The 25,916-nt window shown below is 39.4% G+C and overlaps 1 protein-coding gene across 4 annotated transcripts in view; it reads left to right on the plus strand.

Annotated features, from left to right (window-relative positions):
* usp22 (ubiquitin specific peptidase 22) overlaps positions 1-25,916 on the plus strand; it is a 55,966-nt gene that overhangs the window by 29,065 nt on the left and 985 nt on the right. For 2 of the 4 annotated variants that reach the window (XM_008119369.2, XM_008119368.2), the window contains 9 exons: positions 7,094-7,263; positions 10,969-11,116; positions 13,810-13,915; positions 15,144-15,302; positions 17,453-17,579; positions 18,591-18,682; positions 19,287-19,331; positions 21,848-21,910; positions 24,189-24,338. In XM_008119369.2, coding sequence (XP_008117576.1) covers positions 7,094-7,263; positions 10,969-11,116; positions 13,810-13,915; positions 15,144-15,302; positions 17,453-17,579; positions 18,591-18,682; positions 19,287-19,331; positions 21,848-21,910; positions 24,189-24,338 — 1,060 coding nt within the window. The remainder of the gene's footprint in view (positions 1-7,093; positions 7,264-10,968; positions 11,117-13,809; positions 13,916-15,143; positions 15,303-17,452; positions 17,580-18,590; positions 18,683-19,286; positions 19,332-21,847; positions 21,911-24,188; positions 24,339-25,916) is intronic. The other 2 variants (XM_003226515.3, XM_003226516.3) reach the window with 1 other exon arrangement.

The following is a 25,916-nucleotide window of genomic DNA, read 5'->3' on the forward strand; positions in this document are numbered from 1 at the left end:
CTACTTATTCTGCTTTTGCTCTTATGACAATTTGGGAGTGCGCAGTGTAGTCGGAACATTGGTTGTTTGAATCTGATTCAACAGAGTTGCATTGGCTTTTGTTGAAGTCTTTAATGTATTCAATACTTCTGGCTGTAGTACTTTCATATTTTGTATGAAGAATGTGCTCTTCATTTGTTTTGCCAGCCTCAAATTTATGGCTACTGTTACAGGTTTATGATCTTGCGATGTTACTGTAATTTGCTGTGATGCGTATGTATCAACGAGGTGGGATGTAAGTAAATAAAACATGTGTCCTGCCCAGCTTGTAACATGGGGATCAGACAGCTTGGGGCCTTCGGTGATATCCTTTCTTCTTCAAACAGTCATGGCATTCCAACAGGCTCCAGGAGTTTGTGCAGTGCCAGCTTGGGAACAAGATTATTCCTCCTGCGAAATGAAGCAAAAAGGGTGTCTGTCATATTGTACCTTTTTTCCTGGTGTATTAGGACCAGTGTCAGAGTCACACTCTAGCATTAGCCTTTCATGCTTGCAGAGGTAAGATCAAAGGCTGACTATGCAGCCATTTCTCATGCTGCTGTTGAAGCTGTCACCGCGTAGTCTTCCCATGTTCTCTAGAACATCTGACATTATCCTAGAAGTGCAAAAAAGATCCTGTTTTCCCAACTCCCTTAGTACAGCCAGGACTGGACAGACTTGATTTCTCTTACTGCATTTCTGAGGCTCTTCTTAGCATTTTGGCATTATGCAGTGTTCTTCTGTTTTGGTTAATTGTGACATTTGACACAAGTGATACTTGATTGCATTTGCATTGTTTTTAAAAAAGTACAATAAAGAATTGTCACATTCCATAGCATTGCTGCTCTGAGATACAGAGGGAATGGCCTTTCATTTGCTTCTGGGTCCAGGCATGGTGTTAGTTTTGTGTCCATCGTTTAACTTAAGATTTTGAAGGAGACCCCTCTTCCCCAGTAATAGCTTCTCAAGGCCAATTTGAACTCTGATGACAGCATCTTGGATTGACTTAAATAACTTGCCTCTGCAGACTGACAAGTTCAAGTGAACATGCAGGTGAATTCTCCTTGCAGTTGGTGGAGGAGGCAGGACAGGTGAGCTTGCGTCTTTTGGATTAAGGCCGATGCTTTTACAGAGCTGCTTGGAGACTTGCATGTGAGCTTTTGTGTATTTTGGTCTGCGAGTTCTGCTGGAACATATGGTTTGAGGGGGAGAAGATGCCAAGAGGAAGTGAATCATTGACTGTTTGGGGGGGGGGGGGCATGGAGCGTGCAGTTAGTAACTCTGCATAGCAACTCTTAAACTTTCAGGGCGTTTGTGATCAGGAGTGAGGAAGAAGGCATTTTGTGTGCGGGTTCGAAAAGGGAGGCCCAGTGTGTCATGTTACTGCTTGGGTAGAATGATAGACATGGATAGTGAAGAAACTGCTGCAGCGGCCAGTAATATCTGCGCCATATTTGTTTTCATGCTCGAGACTACAAAATGGTATACCTGCATCAGATGTAATCCAGATTCTTTGCTGAAAAGAAGGTACAGTAGCTTGAGTTCCTGCTCTTCGCTGTTCCGTAATAAAACTTATCAGGGAAGAGGAAGATTTCTTGGACTGAGTAGAGCAGATGATTCTGGAAGAAGAACAGAGCAGGGAATCTGGCGAGACAAAGAAAACGATCATATACAGATGTCAAACATATGGAAAATATGACACATAGAAGCAGAGTATCAGGAGATGTGCTGTGGATTTTGGGACAACGCAATTGATTCTAGGCCCTCTCCTTGGAGATTGATTGGGGGCTACAGGGATATCCGTTCCTGGCCTCGGAGAGTCTGCCTTGCCTTGAAAATACTGTGTGGATGGCAGGACTCCTGCTACTTCTTCGAGATGGTGGAGACGTGAGATCACTTTGCGTGTGTTCTTTCTTGGATCGGGGGTGGAAGCACCGTTGTTCAGACCTGATTAGGAGTGTGCTTTCTTTCTGAGGTGAATATCCAGGATGTGACAAAGTGCTGCCAAGCTTCATCAAGACGACTGATCTTAGTCCCTTCCCTCTGATCCTTTGGGAACAAATGACACTGGCAGATACAGGCTTCGTTATATTAGGAGGCTCTGTTTAGGAAGCTGAAGGACATCCAGGCACGAATTGTTATTTTTTTATTCCTTTCTGTTAAAAGTCCTGTGAACGACTGGCTTTTTGGACTATGGTTTGTACTTCCAAGTTGGTGGACTGTACATACAACATGGACTGCTGTCCTGATTTAAACCAATCCTTGTTTTTAAGAATACATTCAACCTTCTTCCAGGAGTTGTTGTCTCATACAGTTTAAAGGAACCAAATAGTTGGTTAAGGCTTTTTTTTGGGCTTCTTTCATTTCTGGGTCTCTGATCTGAGCCATAGAAATGCTGGCCTTCAGAGCAACAAAGGACCAACAAACTTGATTTACATACATAAATTTTGCAGAGCATGAAATTGGAGATTACAAGCATCAAATTCAACGACGTCAAAAATATCCTGCTGCAGGGAATTTTGCTTTGGCTGAACGTCTTGAACGCTGGGTGAGATTTAGACTTTTGTGGAAATTTGTTTGTGGAGAAGTCTGATTAATTCAACTACAGCAGCAACCGTCCTTTATTCTTCACTGGAAAATGGTTGTGTATATTCTTCAGAGAGAAAACGGCTTCATCACGAAACCACTAGCAGTTGGTTTGGGGATTTGAAAGTGGAGAGAGGAGTGGCTTTGTATTTTACAAGAGGGTGGTAATCTGGTCCAATATTTCCTTGCTGTGGATGTCCTCTTGCAGCCCTCGGCTGTACTTGCTGTCTTTTGAAGTAAGATGTTACAAGGCTGATAAATGAATCAATTTTCCATACAGGGCTGTGTCGTCCTAGATCTCCCCAGCAATCTTGGAGGCTTCACAAGTAGCAGTGATGCTCACTCATGCATGCTGGAAACCGCTGGGAAGCTTTTTGAAAGATCTTCCCAAACCAAGTCATTGCTAAAAGAATCTCAGCAGTCCCATATGGCCAAGAGTTCCAAAGCCAACTTTTTTCAGTCAAGATATTTTCACTGAACATTGGACTATGTGATGTCGCTGTGAATCATGGAGTTTTATATATGTCTTCAATTATCTGTGCCTCAAAGACCATGTTAATTGTGCATCACATCACATTTTTATTCCAGTTTTTAATGAGTGACTAGTTGTGTTTGGGTAGAAGGAAATCTCTCTAGATTTCTGAGTTAACAGATATACAAAGTTCATTCATCAGTACAGCTGGATTATGTTCAAGGTGCACCCTAAAATGTCCACATAAAACATGACCGGTGGCCCTGTTGTGTAACATTTCAAACTTGCAGGTCGCATGTTTTTGTTTGCAGTATCCGTGTAGATAATAATTCCCTGAATGGTGCAAAGAAATCCACAATCCTTTAACACCAATTCTGTAGAACCCATTGACCCCTCTCTCATTCTCGGTTCCCTTTTCTGTCCTGCCTTTTGCTAGTGACGGAGTTCATCAGAGCCCCTCATTTGCTGCTCTCAGCTGCTAATCTGTCTCTCAACACCCTGTTTAACTCCTTTCCCCCTGTCTGGGTCTGAGATTTCAGTTTGCTCCATTGTATATCCAGGCGTGATTATTCACGGTGAGTACCAACACCTCATTCTCATGCCTGGCGTTCTGTGGGCATTTGATGGCGTTCTTAGTCAAGCATTCTGTGGCGATCCGTGCTTTCAGTGCCACTTGAAGTACTTAATCATCATATAAGTATCCCCTCCCTAAATAAGTGTCTGGTTTCAGCTTGTTGTCAAAGAATAGGACTGGATTACTCTAATTATCTCAGTATTGACCCTGCCATTATTCTTAACCTTGCTATTACCAATTGCATACAATCAGGATAGGGGAACGAGCCATGAATTTCCCTTTGTTCCATCCTCCTCACGGTGTGTCAGGATGAGATTTGATGCATCACACATTTATTGCCGCAATTTAATCTAATGTTGTGGAGGGAGCAGGGCGAGTTGTGCTTCTGCTGATATGGGCAGCCATAAAAGCCTCCCTCCCCAGACACGCACACACTGTCTGCCATTCACTCAGACATACACAAGCAGGTTCACTCTCTCATTGTCTCACGCTTTGGTTTTCCCTTTGAGCAGCTATTTCGGTCTATTGTGAAAAGGTGCATGCCCTTTAACACTCACTTTAGATACAGTCAGCCCTCTCCAGCTATGAGAGACACCACGTCAGGAGTGGGTGGGTGGGTGGTTGGGACCATAATGAATATTTTTCAGGATCATTACGCCTGTGATCTCAACTTTTCAGAGGGCAGACCCATATCTCAGTGTCCATGTATCATCCTTAAATTCTTGAGAGCTAGCAAAGCTTTATATTGTCTATTTTGTAGTGGGCAAAGGGGAAACTATTGAATCAAGTAAGTTTGCAGTGGGAAAAGAAATTCCCTGAGGAGTGAGCAAATAAATATGTTGTGTATCAAACTGGGGCAATTTGAATTATAAACCAGTATAATTTTAATTTTGCTTTAAATAGCCTCTTCTCAGTGCCGTTAACTGAGAATGTAATGTTTTTATAGTTTTGAATATTTTTTATAGATTTTAACCGATTTTTAAAAACACCAATGATATTTAATTCTGTTTTAATGTTTGTATATTAGTTGATTTTAAATTGTATGGGATTGCTTTTAATGTAAGCCACATTGAGTCTCCTGGTGGAGAGAAAAAGGGGGTATAAATAATATAATAATATGTTGTCGAAGGCTTTCATGGCAGGAATCACTGGGTTGCTATGAGTTTTCTGGGCTGTGTGGCGATGTTCCAGAGGCATTCTCTCCTGACGTTTCACCCACATCTATGGCAGGCATCCTCAGAGGTTGTGAGGACTGTTGGAAAGCAGGCAAGTGGGGTTTATATATCTGTGGAATGTGCTAATCAAGGTGGCCAATTGCAACATCCACACTTGCCTCAAACAGACAAGAGTTCTTTCTCCCACCCTGGACATTATTCCCGCATATCACACACTCTTTCAGGCAGGTTGTTTGGCATCCTTGCGAAATTAGGCCAGGTCTAAATGTTAGCATGGGAATCCACATCCTTAGGAGTATGGATGGACCTTTTTTTTCAGAATTTTGCTCAGAAAAGAAAGAGAAGTATTTCATCCTACTGCCGTCTAGATCTGAACCCTTTGGTTGTAAACATTCGTGTGGTCTTAGTAGGCCACCTTAGCAGGCTCACCATGCTGTGCCTTAGTCAGATGCTGTTAAACTGCCTTGGCATTGATTTGAAATGAAGGTATGCAGTTTGATGCAAGGTCACTGCAGTGCTCCTCCAATATTGATTTACAGTGCTGCTGAAGGCTGCAGCCTTGAACTGTCTCCAAACTTTGAGAGTTCAGAGACATGGGAACAGAAATGTGGTTTTAGCTGTGAGTTTCTTAATACCATTTATATTTAATTCTCTTTTAATGTGTGTATATTTGTAGATTTTGAACTGTACTGTAAGCCGCTTTGAATCTCCTTGTTGGAGAGAAAAGCGAGGTATAAATTAACATCATCATCATTATTATTATTATTATTATTATTATTATTATTATTCCTGCTACATCGCTAACTCATTGCCACCTATCCCTGTGTGTGTCTGTCTGAGCATTTCTTTGGGACTTCATACAAATTGTGTCCCCATTGTTGCATAGCCATGGGTATTGATGATTTTAGACATCATTCCCTCCTCCCAGATGAGTCAGCTGCATGGTTTGGTGGGTATTTGTCATTTATGGAAGTTCATTCATTCCATTGATTCCTGAAACATGTTGCATTCCTTTGGAATGCTGAAATCTCCGGCCAAAGATGGTGTGGGCAATGGCCGATGCCACCATTGTGTTTGCTCTGCCACAGTTGAAGCCTTATAGTGGTTTGCAGAATCATGCGCTGCTGATATGTTTAACCTGATGTAGCCTTAACCACAATCCAAGTGTCAGTATTAATGCTTAACTGTCAGTCGTGATAAATGTCAGTCATGAGAATTCATGCTTTGTTGAAGGCATAAACATGTGATCCGATCGCTGTCTTCCACTTGTTTAACCATTAAATATTTACTGTTGCTCTTGTTGTAAATCAGTCAGCAGTTGCTTAACTGGTTGAGCTGTTATGGATAACAAATCTGTGCGGATTCTATAATTGAGGAAGGGGGAACATTAAAGACGATTGCATGGGGAGGAATGTGGATAGGACATCACTCCTTGCTTGATTGTGAATATCAGTGCTTATGAGTTGTTCAAAACACTTCCTGCTCAATATTCTGAATATAGCCACTTTTGTATGAATCTTCCCCGATCCCGTTTTCAATGCAATACCTGTCTTTGAATCAATCCATCAATCCAAGGTGACAATTTGTGTTGTCCTCCTTAGAAGAGGAAGACCAAAGCGGGATGAACACAAAGGGAACTGAAAGTGTCGTTTTGGATTTTGCCAGGGGAAAACCTTGTTATGCGCAAGCCGGTTATGAAACAGAAATGAATTTTTACAGCCAGCCTTATTGTTCATAACATAGCCTTAAACTGAATAAGCTTGGGAGAATCTTTACATGGTGGTTGTCATGGTAATGCCAACTGCGTTTTAAAAATATATTTTTTTATATATCTGGGCTTTTTTAAGATCGGGGATCCACAAGTGTTTAACTGACCTCGATGCTGTTTCTGAATCTGTGGTCACCATGACCCTAAAGGCGCAGTGTGACATCTCCTTGGGCTTTGAAGATGATTACAGTCCTTCTTGAGTATGTGGGAACATATTTTAGCCATATTTTCAATGCCTATCACTCTGTGTACTCTATACTGTCACATATTGGCATCTTTATTGCCGGATATATAAGGTTTAATTTAAAAAGAACCAAACTTGAACACCACAGGAAAGCAATTCCTCTAGCTGCTCTGGATCAGGGCAATCTGCCTCAATAGAAGGAGTCCACGGTGTGCAACTTTGTGTGCTGAATATGGAGATTGCACCGAAGTTAATGGAAGCGAGCTGCAGTTCTGTCGGGTTGACCTGTCGTGCTTTCTGTGTTTTTTCCAAATAGGTCTAAGAGGGCTAATCAACCTTGGGAACACATGTTTTATGAACTGTATTGTCCAAGCACTTACCCACACTCCACTACTGCGAGATTTCTTCCTCTCCGACAGACACAAATGTGAAATGCAAAGTCCCAGCTCATGTCTGGTCTGTGAAATGTCTACGCTTTTTCAGGAGGTGAGTCACCCTTTCCCCATTACCTGTCATTGGGGTTTGGAGCTGAAGTTCTGCTTTCATTTTTTGTGATTCCATTCCATGATCATCACACAGCACTATCAGGAGGCAGAATATGGAGATCATGAGGATGGTTTTCACCGTTAGCGCATAGGAAAAGTGGGAACTTTTGAAATTGATTATCATTTACACCTTATCATTGTCCATATATATGTGTGTATGGGTCTCATGGTGATGGACTTACTTAAAATTATTTTTTAATTTAATCTGATTTTACCAAACGTATTATTTAATCAGGTTTTAAGTGCTTAAATGTATTTTAGCTAACTATTACAGGAGTGTTAGGATAGGGATTTGTGTTTATTGTGTCTTTGTATATTCATCTTTTGTCTTTTACTGTTGATATGGTCAGAGGGCTGATCAATAATAATTATAATAATAATAGCAACAACTACTACTTTATTTTTGTATCCCACCTGATCTCTCCGAGGGGACTCGAGCTGGCTTACATGGGGACCAAGCCCAACGATATGCAACAAAATACAACAACATAAAATACATTCCAATTACAACAAAGTTACTACATCAGAACTATAAAATCACAACATTACACAATAAAAACATAGCCGGAAGCCAAGGCGACATAATGGCACTTCAATCTAGGTGCAGGTAAATAAAATTATAGTTGTGCAATATATTAGGAGTACTAACATACTCCTATAACATACTCAATAAACAAATGTAACTATTTACACACACACTTGACTGGAGTTACACTTTAACAATGTACCTGTCCCGATATATATACAAATTCAACTTAATAACAAGAACCTGTATTGTTCATAACTTTTGTAAACCGCCCTGAGTCCCTGAGAAGGGCGGGATATAAATGTGAGAAATAAATAATAAATAAATTTATCTGTATCTAGAAAGTCTAATTGTGGATCAGGAATTTGGCCTCGCTGTCCTCCTCCTTGCCTTCCGTTTGTGTGCATGCGAGGAAGGGGCATTATCTGATCTGGACAAGGCATTACAGATATAATAGGACTGATCTTTTAATCGTGTTTAAGGAACCAGGAGCCGGCCTTAAGATGGCCCGTCCCCCTCCCTCCCTTTCCCCTCCCTCAGCACAGGGAAGGGATAAATGGATAGGGCTCAGGCTGGTCAAACTCTCTGCTTAACCAAGGAGGAAGAAGAGGGCAATTCGCTCCTCAAACATTTCCTTTTACTGCCTCTAAACCACAGTTAAGAGAGCAGAACCACTATTCGTTCACCAGCATAGATTTGGGAGCAGCATAGAAGGGGAAATTTGCTCTGTATCTTTCCATTTGTAGCCTGGTGTTATCAAAAGATAATCAGACTGGCCAATGGGTCTTAAAATGTAGCTTGATTCCAATGCAGGAATATGTATATACAGAGGTTAGGACCTGAAGATAGCTATTATATAGTCAAACGTCTTGATCTGATAAGCATATACTGTACTGCATAGTTTATACTCCGAGAAAGCTTTAGACTTTTTCACCTACAGTAGAGTCCCACTTATCCAAGCTAAACGGGCCGGCAGATCCTTGGATAAGCGAATATCTTGGATAATAAGGAGGGATTAAGGAAAAGACTATTAAACATCAAATTAGGTTATGATTTTACAAATTAAGCACCAAAACATCATGTTATACAACAAATTTGACAGAAAAAGTAGGTAAATACACAGTAATGCTAAGTAGTAATTACTGTATTTATGAATTTAGCACAAAAATATCACGATATATTGAAAACATTGACTACAAAAATGGCTTGGATAATCCAGAACCTTGGATAAGTGAGAGACTACTGTACTCGTGTGTAGTTAATTAGACAACTGTTGATCAGAAGCTTTCTCAGTATGGATATCTGGGTGATCTATGTGTATATCTTACTTGTTTTTGAGGCTCTCCTCATTGTCTCCATTGACTTCATATGCTACTTGTAGTAGCTTACCTTTTTCATGTCAGAAAAACAAAAACAATGTTTTCCTCCAATGTTCTGTTTTGGATGTTAGGCCACTTCCTTGTGTGTTCAGAAAATAATACACATTCAGTCTTGAACCCATGCTAAAGTCCTTTGGTAGCATGGGAGCAGTTTTGTAGTAGTAGTGGTAATAATAAAAATATAATTGTACTGTATTTGTTACACACTTCTCCTCATGGCTTAAATTAAATGCAGAAGCACCGTTGCTTAGCAGAACATCTGCATTTATCCTGCACTTTTAAATATGTCTCTTGGAACATTTGCATGTTAACAGTTTGGGAGAGCAGTGCCTGAAAGTATATTTCCATTTGTTGAATGACCACAATTTTAAAAGGGGGTGTTGTGTGTGTGCCAGGGAGGGGAATCCAGGGACTGCATTATGGGAAATGCTACTGGGTTAAATGAATGTATAGTGCTGGGGCTAATTGTATGAAATGTCAGAACAGAGAATTTATGTTGCGGCAGCTCCTTGAAATATATTGCAGCTGCGTCAGCAGATTTCAATTGCCACACACGGGCTCTGGTCCCTTGGTGTCATTCTTGTTGGCATCCGACAGTTGCCTATTGATCCTTCAGTACATCAAAGGCTTTTCTGCATTCTTGCATCACTGCAGTGCAGTTGCAAGCCAAAGATGTGAAGAGTTGTGCAAAGAGAAGACTGTGGTGGGTTGCTGTGAGTTTTCCGGGCTGTCTGGCCATGTTCCAGAAGCATTCTCTCCTGACGTTTCGCCCACATCTATGGCAGGCATCCTCAGAGGTTGTGAGGTCTGATGGAAACTAGGCAAGTGGGGTTTATATATCTGTGAAATAATGCCCAGGGTGGGAGGAAGAAAAAAACTCGTGTCTGTTGGAGGCAGGTGTGAATGTTGCCATTGGCCACCTTGATTAGCATTGAATGGCCTTATAATAATAATAATTATTATTATTATTATTATTATTATTATTTTATTTTTGTATGCCGCCTCCATCTCCCCAACGGGGACTTGGAGCGGCTCACACAGGGGCAAGCCCAATACAATCATACAATATCATAAAATGTCTGTTTTTATTGTTGCTTTTATTGTTGTTTTTATTGTTATTTTAAAGCTAAGTGTATTGTTTTAATCTGTTTCTGTAAACCGCTCCGAGCCAAACTGGGAGTAGCGGTATACAAGTTTAATAAATAAAATAAATAAATAAAATCAACAGTTAAAACTTCAAAGAATGCATTTAAAAACACATTAAACAAGTCATGATTAAAAAATAGACATAATTAAAATATTAAACAATCATCCAAGGCGTTAAAAGGTCCAATATAGGACAACAATCTGGGAGACAGTCAAACTGAAGAAGGGAGTGTCTATTACAGAATAGAACAGCTTCAAATCCTGGCTGCCACAGATCTATAAATCCCAACTTCTGAGGATGCCTGCCGTAGATGTGGGCAAAACGGCAGGAGAGAATGCTTCTGGAACATAGCCATACAGTCTGGAAAACTCTCAGCCACCCAGTGATTCTGGCCATCAAAGCCTTCAACAACAACACAACAAATGTATGAATTGTGTTTCAATTTGGGAAAACGGATTTCAAAAAGCCGAGCATTTCTCCCTTGAGAGCTGGGTCGTTATCCACATTAAATTATGTTTATGTTGTAGAGAATGGGGACAAAATATTTAATTGTTTTGTTTTTCTCCCACCCCGCCGGCCCTGTTTCCCAAGCAGTTCTACTCCGGGCACCGATCTCCTCACATTCCATATAGGTTATTGCACCTGGTATGGACGCACGCGCGGCATTTAGCAGGGTACGAGCAACAGGATGCGCACGAGTTCCTCATTGCTGCGTTAGATGTGCTACATCGACACTGCAAAGGTAAATAATGGTCACACGCAAAGATACATAATAATTGAAGTGTTAAGTGCAGTCCATTTTTTAGCCTGACATACCCGAAATAGTATAGTCTTGGACCCTTTCGAAGGGCATGAAACACTTGTGACCCATCTGTGGTGTATGCCATGCTTCTTTGAACTTGGGCCTCCGGTGAGTGTGTTGCTGTGAACCGGTTTTTATGACAGTCTTCAGAGACCCCTTCCTCCGTGGGTCTAATTGACTTGGGTAATTGAAAAGGGAGCAACCCCATCCTCCTGTGGGTCTATTAAGAGTATCCTGCAGGGATGTTACCTGGAAGCCGGCGGAAAATGCGCAGAGGCCATTTGTTGCCTTCTTTGTGAAGATAACAAAATCCAAAGAGGAAGAAATGCTTTTCGGGCGCGAGGACGAACTCTTGTTCCTTTGCACAAAAGCAGGATCGAATGGGCACCATCAACGGGCAGACACCACAGTTTGATCTTAAAGTATCGTATATACTCGAGTATAAGCCTACCCAAATACAGTAGAGTCTCGCTTATCCAAGCCTCTGGATAATCCAAGCCATGTTTTCAATATATCGTGATATTTTGGTTCTAAATTTGTAAATACAGTAATTACAACATAACATTACTGCGTATTGAACTACTTTTTCTGTCAAATTTGTTGCATAACATGATGTTTTGGTGCTTGATTTGTAAAATCATAACCTAATTTGATGTTTAATAGGCTTTTCCTTAATCCCTCCTTATTATCCAAGATATTCGCCGGCCCGTTTAGCTTGGATAAGTGAGACTCTACTGTATAAGCATCTAATTTTACCACAAAAAAACTGGGAAATCATTGACTCAAGTATAAGCCGAGGGTGGGAAATTTCAGGAATAAAAATAAATACCAAATAATTACATTAATTGAGGCATCAGTAGGTTGAATGTTTTTGAATATTTTCATCAAGCTCTAATTTAAGATAAGACTGTCCAATTCTGATTAAATCATTATTCTCATCTTCTTCAATGTAAATGTACAGTAGAGTCTCACTTATCCAAGCTAAACGGGCTGGCAGAAGTTTGGATAAGTGAATATCTTGGATAATAAGGAGGGATTAAGGAAAAGCCTATTGAACATCAAATTAGGTTAAGATTTTACAAATTAAGCACCAAAACATCATGTTATACAACAAATTTGACAGAAAAAGTAGTTCAATACGCAGTAAGGTTATGTTGTAATTACTGTATTTACGAATTTAGCACCAAAATATCACGATATATTGAAAACATTGACTACAAAAATGGCTTGGATTATCCAGAAGCTTGGATAAGTGAGGCTTGGATAAGTGAGACTCTACTGTACTTATGTATGCTTTTAATAATAGTAAAGTAAAATAATATATGTAATAATAATAATAATAATAATAATAATAATAATAATAAATACAGGAAAAATACATGTAATAATAAATAAAGTAGAATAATAAATGTAATAATAATAATAATAATATCAGAGTGAAATAATAAATGTAATAATAATAATAATAATAATAGAGTAAAATAAATGTAATAGTATCAACAATAATAAATTACAATAATAAATGTAATAATAATAGAGTAAAATAATAAATGTAATAATACCAATAATAATAGAGAAAAATACTAAATGTACCATATATTCTTGAGTATAAGCTGACCCAAATATAGCCAACCAGGATCCTCACCCGAGTATAAGCCGAGGAGGGCTTTTTTAGTCCTAAAAAAAGGGCTGAAAAACTAGGCTTATACTCGAGTATATACAGTAATATATGACCTGAATTAAAGGGGTGGAATCAGCGTGGTAAGAGGATACTTGGGTGTCCCTTCTTGTGCATGCCTGTCTCGCTTTTCACAATGGACGTAGCAATGCAACTTTGCAGGACTTCTCTAAGAGGAAACAGAGAGCCTATTGTGTGTTCTTTACAATTGAGCGAGGTCTCTTACTCTGGCTGCAAAAAATCAGATCCCCCTTTGATAGGCCATTGTTGATGTGTGAAATGCTCTGCAAGTTTACTGTTTCGCTTCTATAAAAGACTGAAATTCAGGACCTTATGAACTGCCGAGGTTTAGTTTATTTGTAGCCGACAAGCACCTTTCCGTGGAGTGTTAAATCAACATTCTTTTTGGTTTCTGTGAGTCTTTTGGGCTGTATGGCTGTGTTCCATACATACATGTCCTGAATTATAACAGATTAAAAGCATTTCAAAAACATGGAAATAAAGGGAGGTGTAACATACACCATTAGCAGACCCTTCCAGGCCCCAAACCCTATCTGAATGAGAAGTCTTTGTCTGCCAGGAAAAAAGGAAGCCTTTGAAGTGGTGACCTATCCTAAGAAGGCCTCTTCTCGTGTTCTCCCCCAAAGTTTTTACCCGATCTTTGTTTTAATGCATGCTGTAAGATACCTTGAGCCCCATGTTGAGATAAATTAAATTAAATCTGAGACTTCTGGGAGTGAGAGAAAACCTTTCTCTGAAGGTTCATATGATATTCCACTAACTTGGTTGGGCTTTTGTATTTGCAGCCTTCCCTCCGCTGAGCCCTTGAGCTCTATTAGGGTGCGACGCCAAAGAGTAAGAACTATCTGGATGTGGCGTGCAGACCTTTGGAGTTTATGTGCGTGTGCTTATTCGTAAGCTTTGAGACGATGTCTTCTCGCTTTCTTACCTTCAGGTGACGATAATGGGAAGAAAGCCAACAACCCCAACCACTGTAACTGCATCATAGACCAAATCTTCACAGGTGGACTACAGTCTGATGTCACTTGCCAAGTCTGCCAGTAAGTTAACACTCTTGTTTTACATTCCCGGCTTTATGAAGACCAAATTCTGTTTTCAAAGCACAGAATTCTTTGCTTGGCTTTGGGATGCACAAAGGCTACAAAACACTAGGACATTGCCCAGGGGACGCCCGGATGTTTTACCATCCTGTGGGAGGCTTCTCTCATGCCCCCACATGGGAAGCTGGAGCTGACAGACGGAGCTCACCCTGCTTCCCGGATTCAAACCACTGATCTTTCGGTCAGCAGCTCTGCCGGCACAAGGGTTTAACCCATTGTGCCACTGAGGGCTCCAACTGTCAATTAGCCTAGTGTCTGTATATGTATATATGTACAGTAGAGTCTCGCTTATCCAACTTCCGCTTATCCAACGTTCCAGATTATCCATTGCAGTCTGCCTTTTTAGTAGTCAGTGTTTTTGTAGTCAATGTTTTCAATACATTGCGATGTTTTGGTGCTAAATTCGTAAATACAGTAATTATTACATAATGTTACCATGTACTGAACTGCTTTTTCTGTTGATTTGTTGTAAAACATGATGTTTTGGTGCTTAATTTGTAAAATCATAATGTAATTTGACATTTAATAGGCTTTTCCATAATCCTTCCTTGTTATCCAACATTTTCGCTTATCCAATGTTCTGCCGGGCCCGTTTATGTTGGATAAGTGAGACTCTACTGTATATGTATTTGTTGTTGGCAGGGGCAGGTAGTGGGAGACATCTTCTTAGTCACCTCTAGCAGCAAACATTTTAGACCAGGTGTTTTGAAATACGGAAACCTTTGTTGTGTTTGCATTGTGAGCGGCGGCGAGAATCCCAATAAATTTGCAAATTGCCTGCAATTCTCTCCTCCTTTCACATGCTCTTTTATATCCCTGAAATCAATGGCTCACAACCTGGTTTGGACCAGAGTGTTTTCTATCTCCTGAGCACCCTCTAGAGGTGAAATACCAGCTCCCCTCCCTTTTTTATATATATCTTTCAGGAGGAAATACAGTCACGAAAGGGTTTTCGGGGCTAGAATTGGCTTGTGGAAATGTATTATGCATCAAAATTGCAGTTTAGAAATGGAAAATACCTGTATAAGATTGCTGCCACGCCCAACTTCGTATTGAGAAATTAAATGTAATGCGACCTTCAGATGGGGCTCTGTGCGCCCCCCGCCCTGCAGTATTGCTTTGTAATCGCGTGGTGTATTCCTCCCCCCCCCCCCTTCTTTCTCCCCAGCGGTGTTTCCACAACGATAGATCCGTTCTGGGACATCAGTTTGGATTTGCCCGGTTCCTCCACCCCGTTCTGGCCTCTGAGCCCAGGCAGCGACGGCAGCGTGGTCAATGGGGAGAGCCACGTGACGGGAACCACCACCCTCACAGACTGCTTGCGAAGGTACAAAACCGTGGCCGACCGGCGGCCTTTGCAAGGAGGGGGAAATGGCTTGAACTTCTTCCCTCCTTTTGTCTGCAGACAAGCACTTTGCAGGCAAATAGCCAAGGAGCAAAGCAGCACCTCCTCTGCATTGTAACTGCTGAATCATCTTGCAGAGGAGTTGAGTCCACTTGCAGAAAAACAGGCCCAGGCAAAAATTCAGCCTCTCGCATAGATCGATGAGAGCCGGTCGGTAAACTGAAACAAGTGTCTCCACCTGATGACCGGTTTGAACATCAATCAGCTTCGACGCTGTTCATAACACTATGTAACAAAATTTAAAAAATGTTCTGTTCCTGGTTTGAAAGTGTTATTTCCTGTTTAATTGTGTGATCCTTGCCTTGAAAGTCGTTGTTATACTACGGAAACTTTGTTGTTGTGGCTGCCAGATATTCACTGGAAAACTATAGCAAAAATGTGCTGCAGGAGTTTTTGCAGTTTAATAAACTTTTTCCATGTTTTCATGATGGAACCTATTAGGAAATGGCATTTATGACCCAGGGACAAAAATCATGTTACATAGTGTTATCCTTTGGCACTAGAACATGCGCCGCAGCAGAGACACCCAAGTTGTGAACACCAAGAACAACCAGAAATCTAGTTCTTAGTCTCCGTGAATCTGAATGGACCGTCCTTTCCTCCTTCCTACCCGTCTTCCCTAGCCAGGTTTGGTGTTTCTGGAGGGACATACAGTACTGGGAAGGATATATAGTACTGGGAAGGAGGGTTTGGCAAGCAGAGAGCCAGTGGAAAGGGTAAGACAAGGAAGATTCCCACACTTCAGGCCTTTTCTGCCTCCAAGGCTTACAAGGTAAAAGGAATAATTCCAACAGAAGTTGTGTGTCTTGCAATTCATTGGAATCGACGTGTCCCAACTTGAGTGTAACTAAGATGAGTATGTGAGCAATTTCAGACAAGTTTTATTCTGCTTTCCAAGTCGGCAGCCTGTTACTGCCTGCAATCTAGTGCCACCCATGCGACTCCGTCGGTCTTCTTGAGGTGCCACCTGCCACAAGAAGGTTGACAGTGCGAGATTGAATTTTTTTTCCGGAAAAGTCTTGTTAAACATACAGGACTATAGAGAGGATTGCACGGAGTTTAGTAACTGAACCAAAACTGGCTTTCTGCAGTTGTAAAATTGTGACACTATTTGACCTCAAATGGGCCAACACTGTTAAGTAGATGGCTTCACAAAGATAATGTAAATTGCTTACTGTATATACTCGAGTATAAGCCTAGTTTTTCAGTCCTTTTTTTAAGACTGAAAAAGCCCCCCTTGGCTTATACTCGGGTGAGGGTCCTGGTTGGTTTATATTTGGGTCAGCTTATACTCGAGAATATATGGTACATGTATTATTTTTCTCTATTATTATTGGCATTATTACATTTATTATTTTTCTCTATTAGTGCTGCTATTACATTTATTTTATTTTATTCTATTATTATTATTATTATTATTATTATTATTAATACATTTATTATTTCACTCTGATATTATTATTATTATTATTATTATTATATTTATTATTTTACTCTATTATTACATGTATTATTTTCCTGTATTTATTATTATTACATGTATTATTTTACTCTATTATTATTAAAAGGATACATAAGCACATTTACATTGAAGAAGATAAGAATAATGATTTGATCAGAGTTGGACAGTCTTATCTTAAATTTGAGCTTTATGTAAATATTCAAAAACATTTAACCTACTGATGCCTCAATTGATGTAATTTTATTGGTATCTATTTTTATTTCTGAAATTTACCACTCTCGGCTTATACTGGAGTCAATATTTTCCCAGGTTTTTTGTGGTAAAATTAGGTGCCTCAGCTTATATTCAGGTTGGCTTATACTCAAGTATATACGGTATATATCAATTTGTACAAATGTCTTTACCATCAGTGTGTTTGTGTGTTTCTAATGCACAGCAGCAAGTCACAAGCCAAGAAATTGGTAAAACTTTCGGAACAGTGGATGTGATGAGAACGTGCGGAGGGACTAAAGTTAGACACTTGTGTCGTTTCCTTCGAAATGTAAAACAGAAGCGTCTTGTGGTGTAATTGAAAGATATGCCTATGCTCTCAATCTTTTTTTGAAAACAGGTTTACAAGGCCAGAACACCTAGGAAGCAGTGCCAAAATCAAATGTAGTGGTTGCCATAGCTACCAGGAATCTACCAAACAACTCACTATGAAGAAATTACCCATTGTGGCCTGTTTTCATCTCAAAGTAAGTGTCTAAATTGTGATTGGAGAAAATGAGCCCTCCTTCATAGGTATGAGAATCATAGCATATTACAGTTGAAGAGGGACCGCAAGGGCCGGCCCCCTGCTCCACTCACCCCAACAAGAAATCTCCCTGCCAATGCTTAAGATTATTAATGGCGCTAAGCATTCGTGCATTGAAAAGACTTCGTCAGCAATGTGGTCACAGTGTTAGAATTTATATCCTCGTGAGTGTATCAGCTTCCACAATATGAGGCTGCTGTTTTTGATATAAATATATGTACCTTTAGTACATGAATGGATGTTCTAGATGTCTCGTACACACACCACCCAGGGCACCAAGAAACATGGTTTTCCAAACAGAAGCATCGTTTCTGTGCCGAAAGGCAAAGGGGAGCCTTTCGCCGTGAATCATCTTGTCATTCTGTCTGTTCAGAATTAAGATTTTAATATTTCATGCCTCAAAACAGCATTCAGATGCTGCTGAACTAATATTGCTAAATTCCAGCAGCTGTTGTAATGATAAAGCTGTAAGTTATTTATGGCTTCACTGATATCAAATTCATTATGAAGGCATATGTTCCGACAATATTAATAATGCAGCAAAAAAAGAAAGAAGAAATGCAAAGGAATATCTAGTCTTTGTGATTCTTTGAATGAGGAAAAAAACAGTCTGATCTGTTGCTTGGGGATTGTGATGGTGCTCTAAGTGACGAGTAATTAACGGAGAATGTAAATAGGACAGGAGTCCTGAGAAATGCAGAGGGGGTTACCTTTTAAAAGAACAGTTCGCTCATTGTTTTGTTTCTGTTCCCAACGTTTTCCCGTTCTCCTGCAATGATGTTGAAAGCATGACATTTTTATACTTCCAATTCTCAGCAAGTAATCTTTCTGTGTCGCCCATGCTTGGTTTAAAGAGTGTTAGCACCTTTTATTTCCACCTGAGTCAAAGTTAGTCAGATGTGTGAACATCTCTTTTCTCTAAAAAAACCCCCCTCTCCTTCCTCTCTTCTAGCGGTTTGAACACTCAGCCAAACTGAGGCGAAAGATTACTACATATGTCTCCTTTCCATTGGAGTTGGACATGACACCATTTATGGCTTCCAGGTATGTGGAAAGATTTGTTCTTGTGAGAAATGATTCCCTTTAAAATATGGAGCCATACGGGTGCCAGTTTTATTAGGCCAGCTGCAAAAAAGAAGTTTGCACACTTCGCCTTCTGGATAGAAGCAAGTTATGATATCATTTAGTCGCAGGGTTTGTTTTTGTTTTGAATTTGTTTTTAAAAAATAAATAAATTTAAACTGATTCCAAAACTTGATTAAGTGAAAGCACTTAACACATTAAGTTCCACACTCTCTTTAGGGTGTAAAGTTCATTCAAATAGTTTAAAAATCTATTAACAGCTTAAATTTACACCTGGTTAATATTTGGCTGAGTGAATCATCCTATGTGTTTGCTTTGTTTTGATGTTATTTGCTAAAAGGAGTCCTCTGAAGGAAATGTTTCTTTGCATCTTAAAAATTCACTGGTTATAAGAAACAGCAAAAAACTTCAGTCTAGTGAACAGAGTTGTAGATGTATAAGATGTCAATGTATGTACAAAAAGGGAGGAAATCAAAGGGACAAAAACTTATGGTGAGAGAGAAAAGGGTAATATAAACCCCAAGAGTAAACTTGGAACTGAACTGTATCTTCTGGAATATCAAAGGTCTGAACGGTCTGCAAAAACGAAGAAGAATCTTCCGTCATTTGGGTAAGAATAAGCATGATGTGTTTTGTTTGCAGGAGACTCGCATAAAAAAGAGAGAAATAATAATATTACAGTTTCCTAAAATGGGAAAGGAATACTACAAAGAAAGCACTTTTTGCCACTGCACAATACATTCATCAGAAAACACATTTTTGGGTTTCAGGGTTTTGAAAATTGAGGTGCGTATTAGGATTCGATAGTGCAGTAGGCTCGAGTAAACTCAGGTATTTGATGAAGAGTAAACCTCTGAAAGTGACAAATGAACAAAAAGGAATAAACCAATTACAATGGAAGAAATCGCTAAAGCAAAATTAAATCCCGAGGCCCAGACAGGTTCTCAGCAATAGTCTTGGACACAGCCGAAGTCTTGGACAAACGTAATGAAAGAAAAGACACACTAATGTTCATAGACACAGAAAAAGCATTTGATAACTTAAATTGGGAGTTTTTGTTTGCAATCCTAGAAAAAATGGAAATTTGAACTAACTTGATAAAATGGATTTGAGCAATTTATAAAACACAAACTTCCAGCATTCTAGTGAATTGAGAACTTTCTAAAGAACGTAATCTTCGAAAGGGTACATGATAAGAATGCCCGTTAGCCCCATTTTTATTCATCTTGGCAATCGAAGTGTTATTAAGGAAGATAAGAGAGAAAGAAAAAATAATATTCAAATTAAGAGTATTTGCAGATGACCTGATGGTTACGATAGAAGATCCTGTAGAAAGCAGGGAGAATTCACTACATAAGTAAGGAATAATGGGAAAATACTGTAATAGGAAGGCAAAACAGAACTAACTGTACATGACTGTCTCTAACTCAAAGGATGGGAAGTCACTATAACGGGAGGGGTGGGAGGAGGGAGTTATTGTATAGATGTTAGGAAATATTGCACTGGTCCATGTATATATTATACATGTATATAGATTTGTGTTGTTGCTGGTCAGAGTTCTGATGCTTAAGAATAAATAAGAATAAATTAACGTAACTGGCCAGAATGAAAGGGGCTATTTCTTTCAAAATATTTATTTCATTTTTAAATGTATAAAAAAAAGTATCTGATGTAAATATTTTGGTTGTTGCTGTTTCTGATGCAAGGCAACAACTGCCATCATTTCCAGCAACCTGTGAAGCTGGGAGTAATCTAATTGCCATACTCGAAAACATACAATATGCTAATGAAAAAAGAGCAGGAATGATTCAGCAGCATAAAGAAGGCTAATGCAATTAAGACTTTCTTTTCAGTCAAAAATTGGATTAATTTCCCCTTCCTTTCAGCTTCGGGATTTATGTAGAAGTGCCCTTAGTCTAAGATGGTTATGAAATCTGTCATGGGTGATCTCCAGACAAAAGGCTTCCTGGGGAGCAGGCCTACAACAAAGCATCAGATCTGGGGCGGCTTTGTGGTTGGGCAACAAGAAGGAACTTTGGCCATGGCTCTCCCCAGCCATTGTTTTAACCTCTCTATCTGTCACAAAGGAAGGCTTCCAAGAAGTGTACATTAGCCAGGACTGCTTGTCAGGATGTTACCTTCCAGCCAGTGAAGAGAAACAAGCCAATTTTGGTCTGTGGCAGGACAAAACTATTGTTGTTGTTGTTGTTATTATTATTATTATTATTATTATTATTATTATTATTATTATTATTATATTATGACACAGCAAACAAGATAGATATGCTGGATTTCGTATCACAAAAGCACAAGTCGAACACTTCCCAAGTGTCTAGGACTGTGTGATGTATTTTCGGATGATGCGTGCAGATCCCAGCAGGGTGGCCTTTTGCAGTTGGCAGATTGTGATTTTGTCACTGTCTATTGTTTCCAAATGCCGGCTGAGATCTTTTGAGATCTATTATTATTATTATTATTATTATTATTATTATTATTATTATTATTATTATTATTATTATGTTCATTTTTGCTCTGCTTTATCTCTCCCGAAGGAGACTCAAAGCAGCTTACAATTAAAAATATGACCGTATAATGTAAATCATACAAATATGCAAACATTAAAACAGAATTAAACACGACAGTATTCAAAATTCACAGTTGAAATCCATGAAAACGTATTGAGCTAAAAAAAAAACAATGGGAAACCTGTTGAGCCTTAGATGTATCACTTCTGTTTGTGGTCATTTTTAAAAATTCAGTTGCTGATCTGTAGATCTTTTAGATCTCTTGGCGGGGAAATTCTTAGATACTTCTTTGGGAATTGCTTTTGTCAGAAGTATCTAAACAAACACCAAATAGTCTATAATGACCAAATAGCATATAGATACAGAGCTCAAAAAAGCAGCAAAAAAATACTGTGAAAAAGGAGCAACTGCTCTGAAACAGAAAGTATCTCAGTCTGATATCAGTCCCAAGGTGTGTAAGCTTCAAGGGTCCAAGTTCGAGGAGTAATCCTTCCAAAAGAAGTAAACAGGTGAACAGGCGGTTGTGATAATATTGGAGCATAATAATAATAACAGAATATATGTGTGTGTGAGTGCCTGTTTTGTCTTTTTTCTTTTTTAGTAAAGAGAGCAGAATGAACGGGCAGTATCAGCAGCCGGCAGATAGTCTAAACAACGATAATAAGTAAGTATTGTTGCAATGTGATGCTCTTTTTTTGATCGGGCAGAATCAATTCTACAATGTTATATTATATTGTAATATTACTAATAATATTACAATATATTGATATAGTACAATAGAGTAATTTAATGCCAGTATTGTGCTATGGCAATAATATAATATTGTATGTAAATTTAATTTGTAAGCCGCTCTGCGTTCCCTTCGGGGTGGGAAGGGCGGGATATAAATGTAGTAAATAAATATAATGTGCACTGGAGATCTATGGAGCTCTGTATGTGAGCATAAAAACATAGTGTGTGTGTGTGTGTGTGTGTATATATATATAGAGAGAGAGAATGAGATATTGTATATGGGACTTTTATAGAATCATAGGGTTGGAAGAGACCATAACTGCTATCTAGTCTGATCCCTTGCCATGCAGGAATACACCATCAAAGCACTCCTGACAGATGGCCATCCAGCCTCTGCTTCAAAACCTCAAGAGAAGGAGACTCCACCATGCTCCAAGGCAGCATATTATTTCTATACTTGATCAAAAAAACAAATTTCCAAGAGGTCCTTATTCTGTTTCCTCAAGCTACTGCTGTGAATGGCTGAGTACAGTAGAGTCTCACTTATCCAAGCTAAACGGGGCCGGCAGAACCTTGGATAAGCGAATATCTTTGATAATAAGGAGGGATTAAGGAAAAGCCTATTCAACATCAAATCAGGTTATGATTTTACAAATTAAGCACCAAAACATCATGTTGTACAACAAATTTGACAGAAAAAATAGTTCAATACGCAGTAATGTTATGTTGTAACTACTGTGTTTACGAATTTAGCACCAAAATATCACGATATATTGAAAACATTGACTACAAAAATGGCTTGAATAAGTGAGACTCTACTGTACTTGCATTCATGCCTTCTGAGTCTAGAAGTGTCTCTAACGTGTTGACCTCCATATATTTTGGACTTTAAAATTTCATCAATACGATTGATGGTTAATGGTGATGGGTGTTGTAGTCAAAAATGTGGAGAGAGCGCCAGGCTGGGGAGGGTGTTCTTCGCCGTTGGCCGATGCCTTAAACGCCTTCCAGCTTGGATCCATTTTGCGCCGCCATCTGAAAATGCTCGTCCCAGATTTAAAGGACTCATAAAAGCAGTGCAAACAGAAAGAGCTGCAAATAGGTAGATGTCAGCAGGAGAAAACAGGTGTTTGTGCGGGAACAGCCCAACTCAGTACGTACATAACGCTTGCCTTCTGCAAAACGAAGCTCATTCCGTGTTTACCCAGCAATTTGTGTCACTCATTTTAGCTCAGTTCCAGTAATACGGGAAGGAGGTGGGCACTTTTAGTAAAGAGCACGAAACATTTCAATATTTCTTTGAACAAGTGTTCCTGGCAATGTATTATGCCTTCCTATCATACAAACAGTTTTATTACAATCCATAGACCCATCAGTGTACAAACAGTCGTTAATAAATTCTCCCATCTCAGGAGCAGTAAATTGTCTTAAGATTAATATACGTGTGTTGTCGAAGGCTTTCGTGGCTGGAATCACTGGGTTGCTGTGAGTTTTCAGGGCTGTCTGGCCATATTCCAGAAGCATTCTCTCCTGAAGTTTCACTCACATCTATGGCAGGCATCCTCAGAGGTTGGGATTGCAACATTGACTATTATTATTATTATTGACACAACAACGTTGTATGACACAGCAAACAAAATAGATATGCAGGATTTAGTATCACAAAATCACAAGTCGAACACTTCCCAAGCGTCTAGGACTGTGTGATGTATTTTCGGATGATGCGGCAGATCCCAGTAGGGTGGTCTTTTGCAGTTGGCAGATCGTGATTTTGTCTATTATTATTATTATTTTTATTTTATTTTATTGTATGACACAGCAAACAAGATAGACATGCTGGATTTGGTATCACAAAATCACAAGTCGAACACTTCCCAAGTGTCTAGGACTGTGTGATGTATTTTCGGATGATGCGAGCAGATCCCAGTAGGGTGGCCTTTTGCAGTTGGCAGATCGTGATTGTGTCTATTATTATTGTTATTATTATTATTATTTGTACCCTGCTTTTTCTCTCTCAGAAAAGAACTCAAAACTTTGGTTTTTCAAAATGCTGTTGGTAATTCCTCAAGGCCTGAACTCTTACGGCCTGCCTATGTGGAGATGTCCTTGCGTCAGGCACAAATGTATTAAGACTTAAAAGACATTCGTTCCACTGACTAAGGCCTTGTCCCTTGACCTGATTGTTCTTCCTCTGTTTGTCCTTCCGCCAGGTATTCCTTGTTTGCAGTAGTTAATCACCAGGGAACCCTGGAGAGCGGGCACTATACCAGCTTCATCCGGCAACACAAGGACCAGTGGTTCAAATGTGACGATGCCATCATCACCAAGGCTAGCATTAAGGATGTACTAGACAGTGAAGGGTAGGTTTTGCACGAAGCACACGGATGGAGAGCAGCCGTTCTGATGTTGTTCCTAAGTTGTCAATGAATGGTCAATGTTTTTCCAGCCTGAAACATGTTGATTCCATATCAGTTCCCAGACAGATGTTGATTCTCCTTAATTGGTGTTGGTAAATGTAAGGAGTCTTGTGTTGACTTCTTTCTTAACGTTAGGAACATTGTAAACATTACGTCAACTTAAAGAGCCATTGTCTCTGATAACGTAAACAAGTTGTTTTCCCCCCAAACAGTTCATCAGGTCAGCAATGTCAACAGTTAACCATTTGTCACAGTTCTCATCAGCAACATTTAATTACAGCCCATGAATGTAGTTGTTTCCAGGCCTATGTATTGTAGAATTGTGTCTTCAGCCCAATTAGGCCCCATTCATACATCTTTCATACAACTCCATTCAATCCATACATCATATTTATCCATGATAAGATTACAATATTTTTCCCTGTTCTCAGTGAAAGGCTGTACAGGTGGGAGGAGATAAGTGACAGTTTAAAATCTTGAATTGCTTTATGTTTTTGGTGTTCATTTTTTGGTAACTAAAAGATGAAACCCGTCAGCTTGTTCTCACTTTGTAAAAATTGCATCTGACATAGATACCAAAATGGAAATAAATCTAGTGAACCACCGGAGTTGCACTTCCTAGTTTTAATTCATGGGTGGGGGGACAGACACACATACTGGTCGTCCGATATTTAGGAAATGCCAATGTACACAAGCACAAGTTTACAGACTGAAACCCCCATAGCGTTCAATACGTTCTCGTTACCTGCCTGACTTAGCCTTGTTATTGTTGTCATTCCTTTAGGTCTTCTTTCTAGGTACCAAACTTGACCAGACTTTGCTTTGCTTTCGAGCATGTAACTGTCTAGTCCTGATCCAGAATAGATGGCAGCATACCATGATGAGTCATTGGCTTTAAATTATTTAGAGTGTCACAGCATAACCATGAGCAGGGAGGGAGTGGGAGAACGTGTGGCAGCCAGTTAGCAGAACCACCTCCCTGGGATCTTCTCCACCTTGCAAGAAAAGGCTCTGCTTTTAGAATAGTTACAGGGAGGATATCAGGGCTTTATATCATCTATTATTATATATAATCTATTACTGACTAAACAGGTGTGTTTATATATGTTCTTGTGTGACTTATAACAGTGTGTATTTGTTATAATTGATGTCATTATAAAAGTGAGTACCCTGTGAGGACATTATATAAACAGGATACCTATGTTTTCTTTACATCAATATAATCATAAATACATATACAGTGTTCCCTCACTTATCGCTGGGGTTAGGTTCCAGGACCACCCGCAATAAGTGAAAATCCGCAAAGTAGGGACACTATATTTGTTTTAATATTTATACATTATTTTAGTAGTTATACACTATTTTAAGTCTTTATCAACCAATTGTGTGTTGATAATTTGCCTCCTTCTCCTCCTTTTGCCACTTGGGGTCCTTTTCTCTCTCTTCGGCTTCTCCTTCCTCCCTTCCTTAGGCTGTAAATTGTAATTTTTTATGATTTATAATAGTCTTTAAGAGTTTATT

This window comes from Anolis carolinensis, unplaced genomic scaffold, assembly GCF_035594765.1.
Source record: "Anolis carolinensis isolate JA03-04 unplaced genomic scaffold, rAnoCar3.1.pri scaffold_13, whole genome shotgun sequence".
Classification (NCBI taxonomy): domain Eukaryota; kingdom Metazoa; phylum Chordata; class Lepidosauria; order Squamata; family Dactyloidae; genus Anolis; species Anolis carolinensis.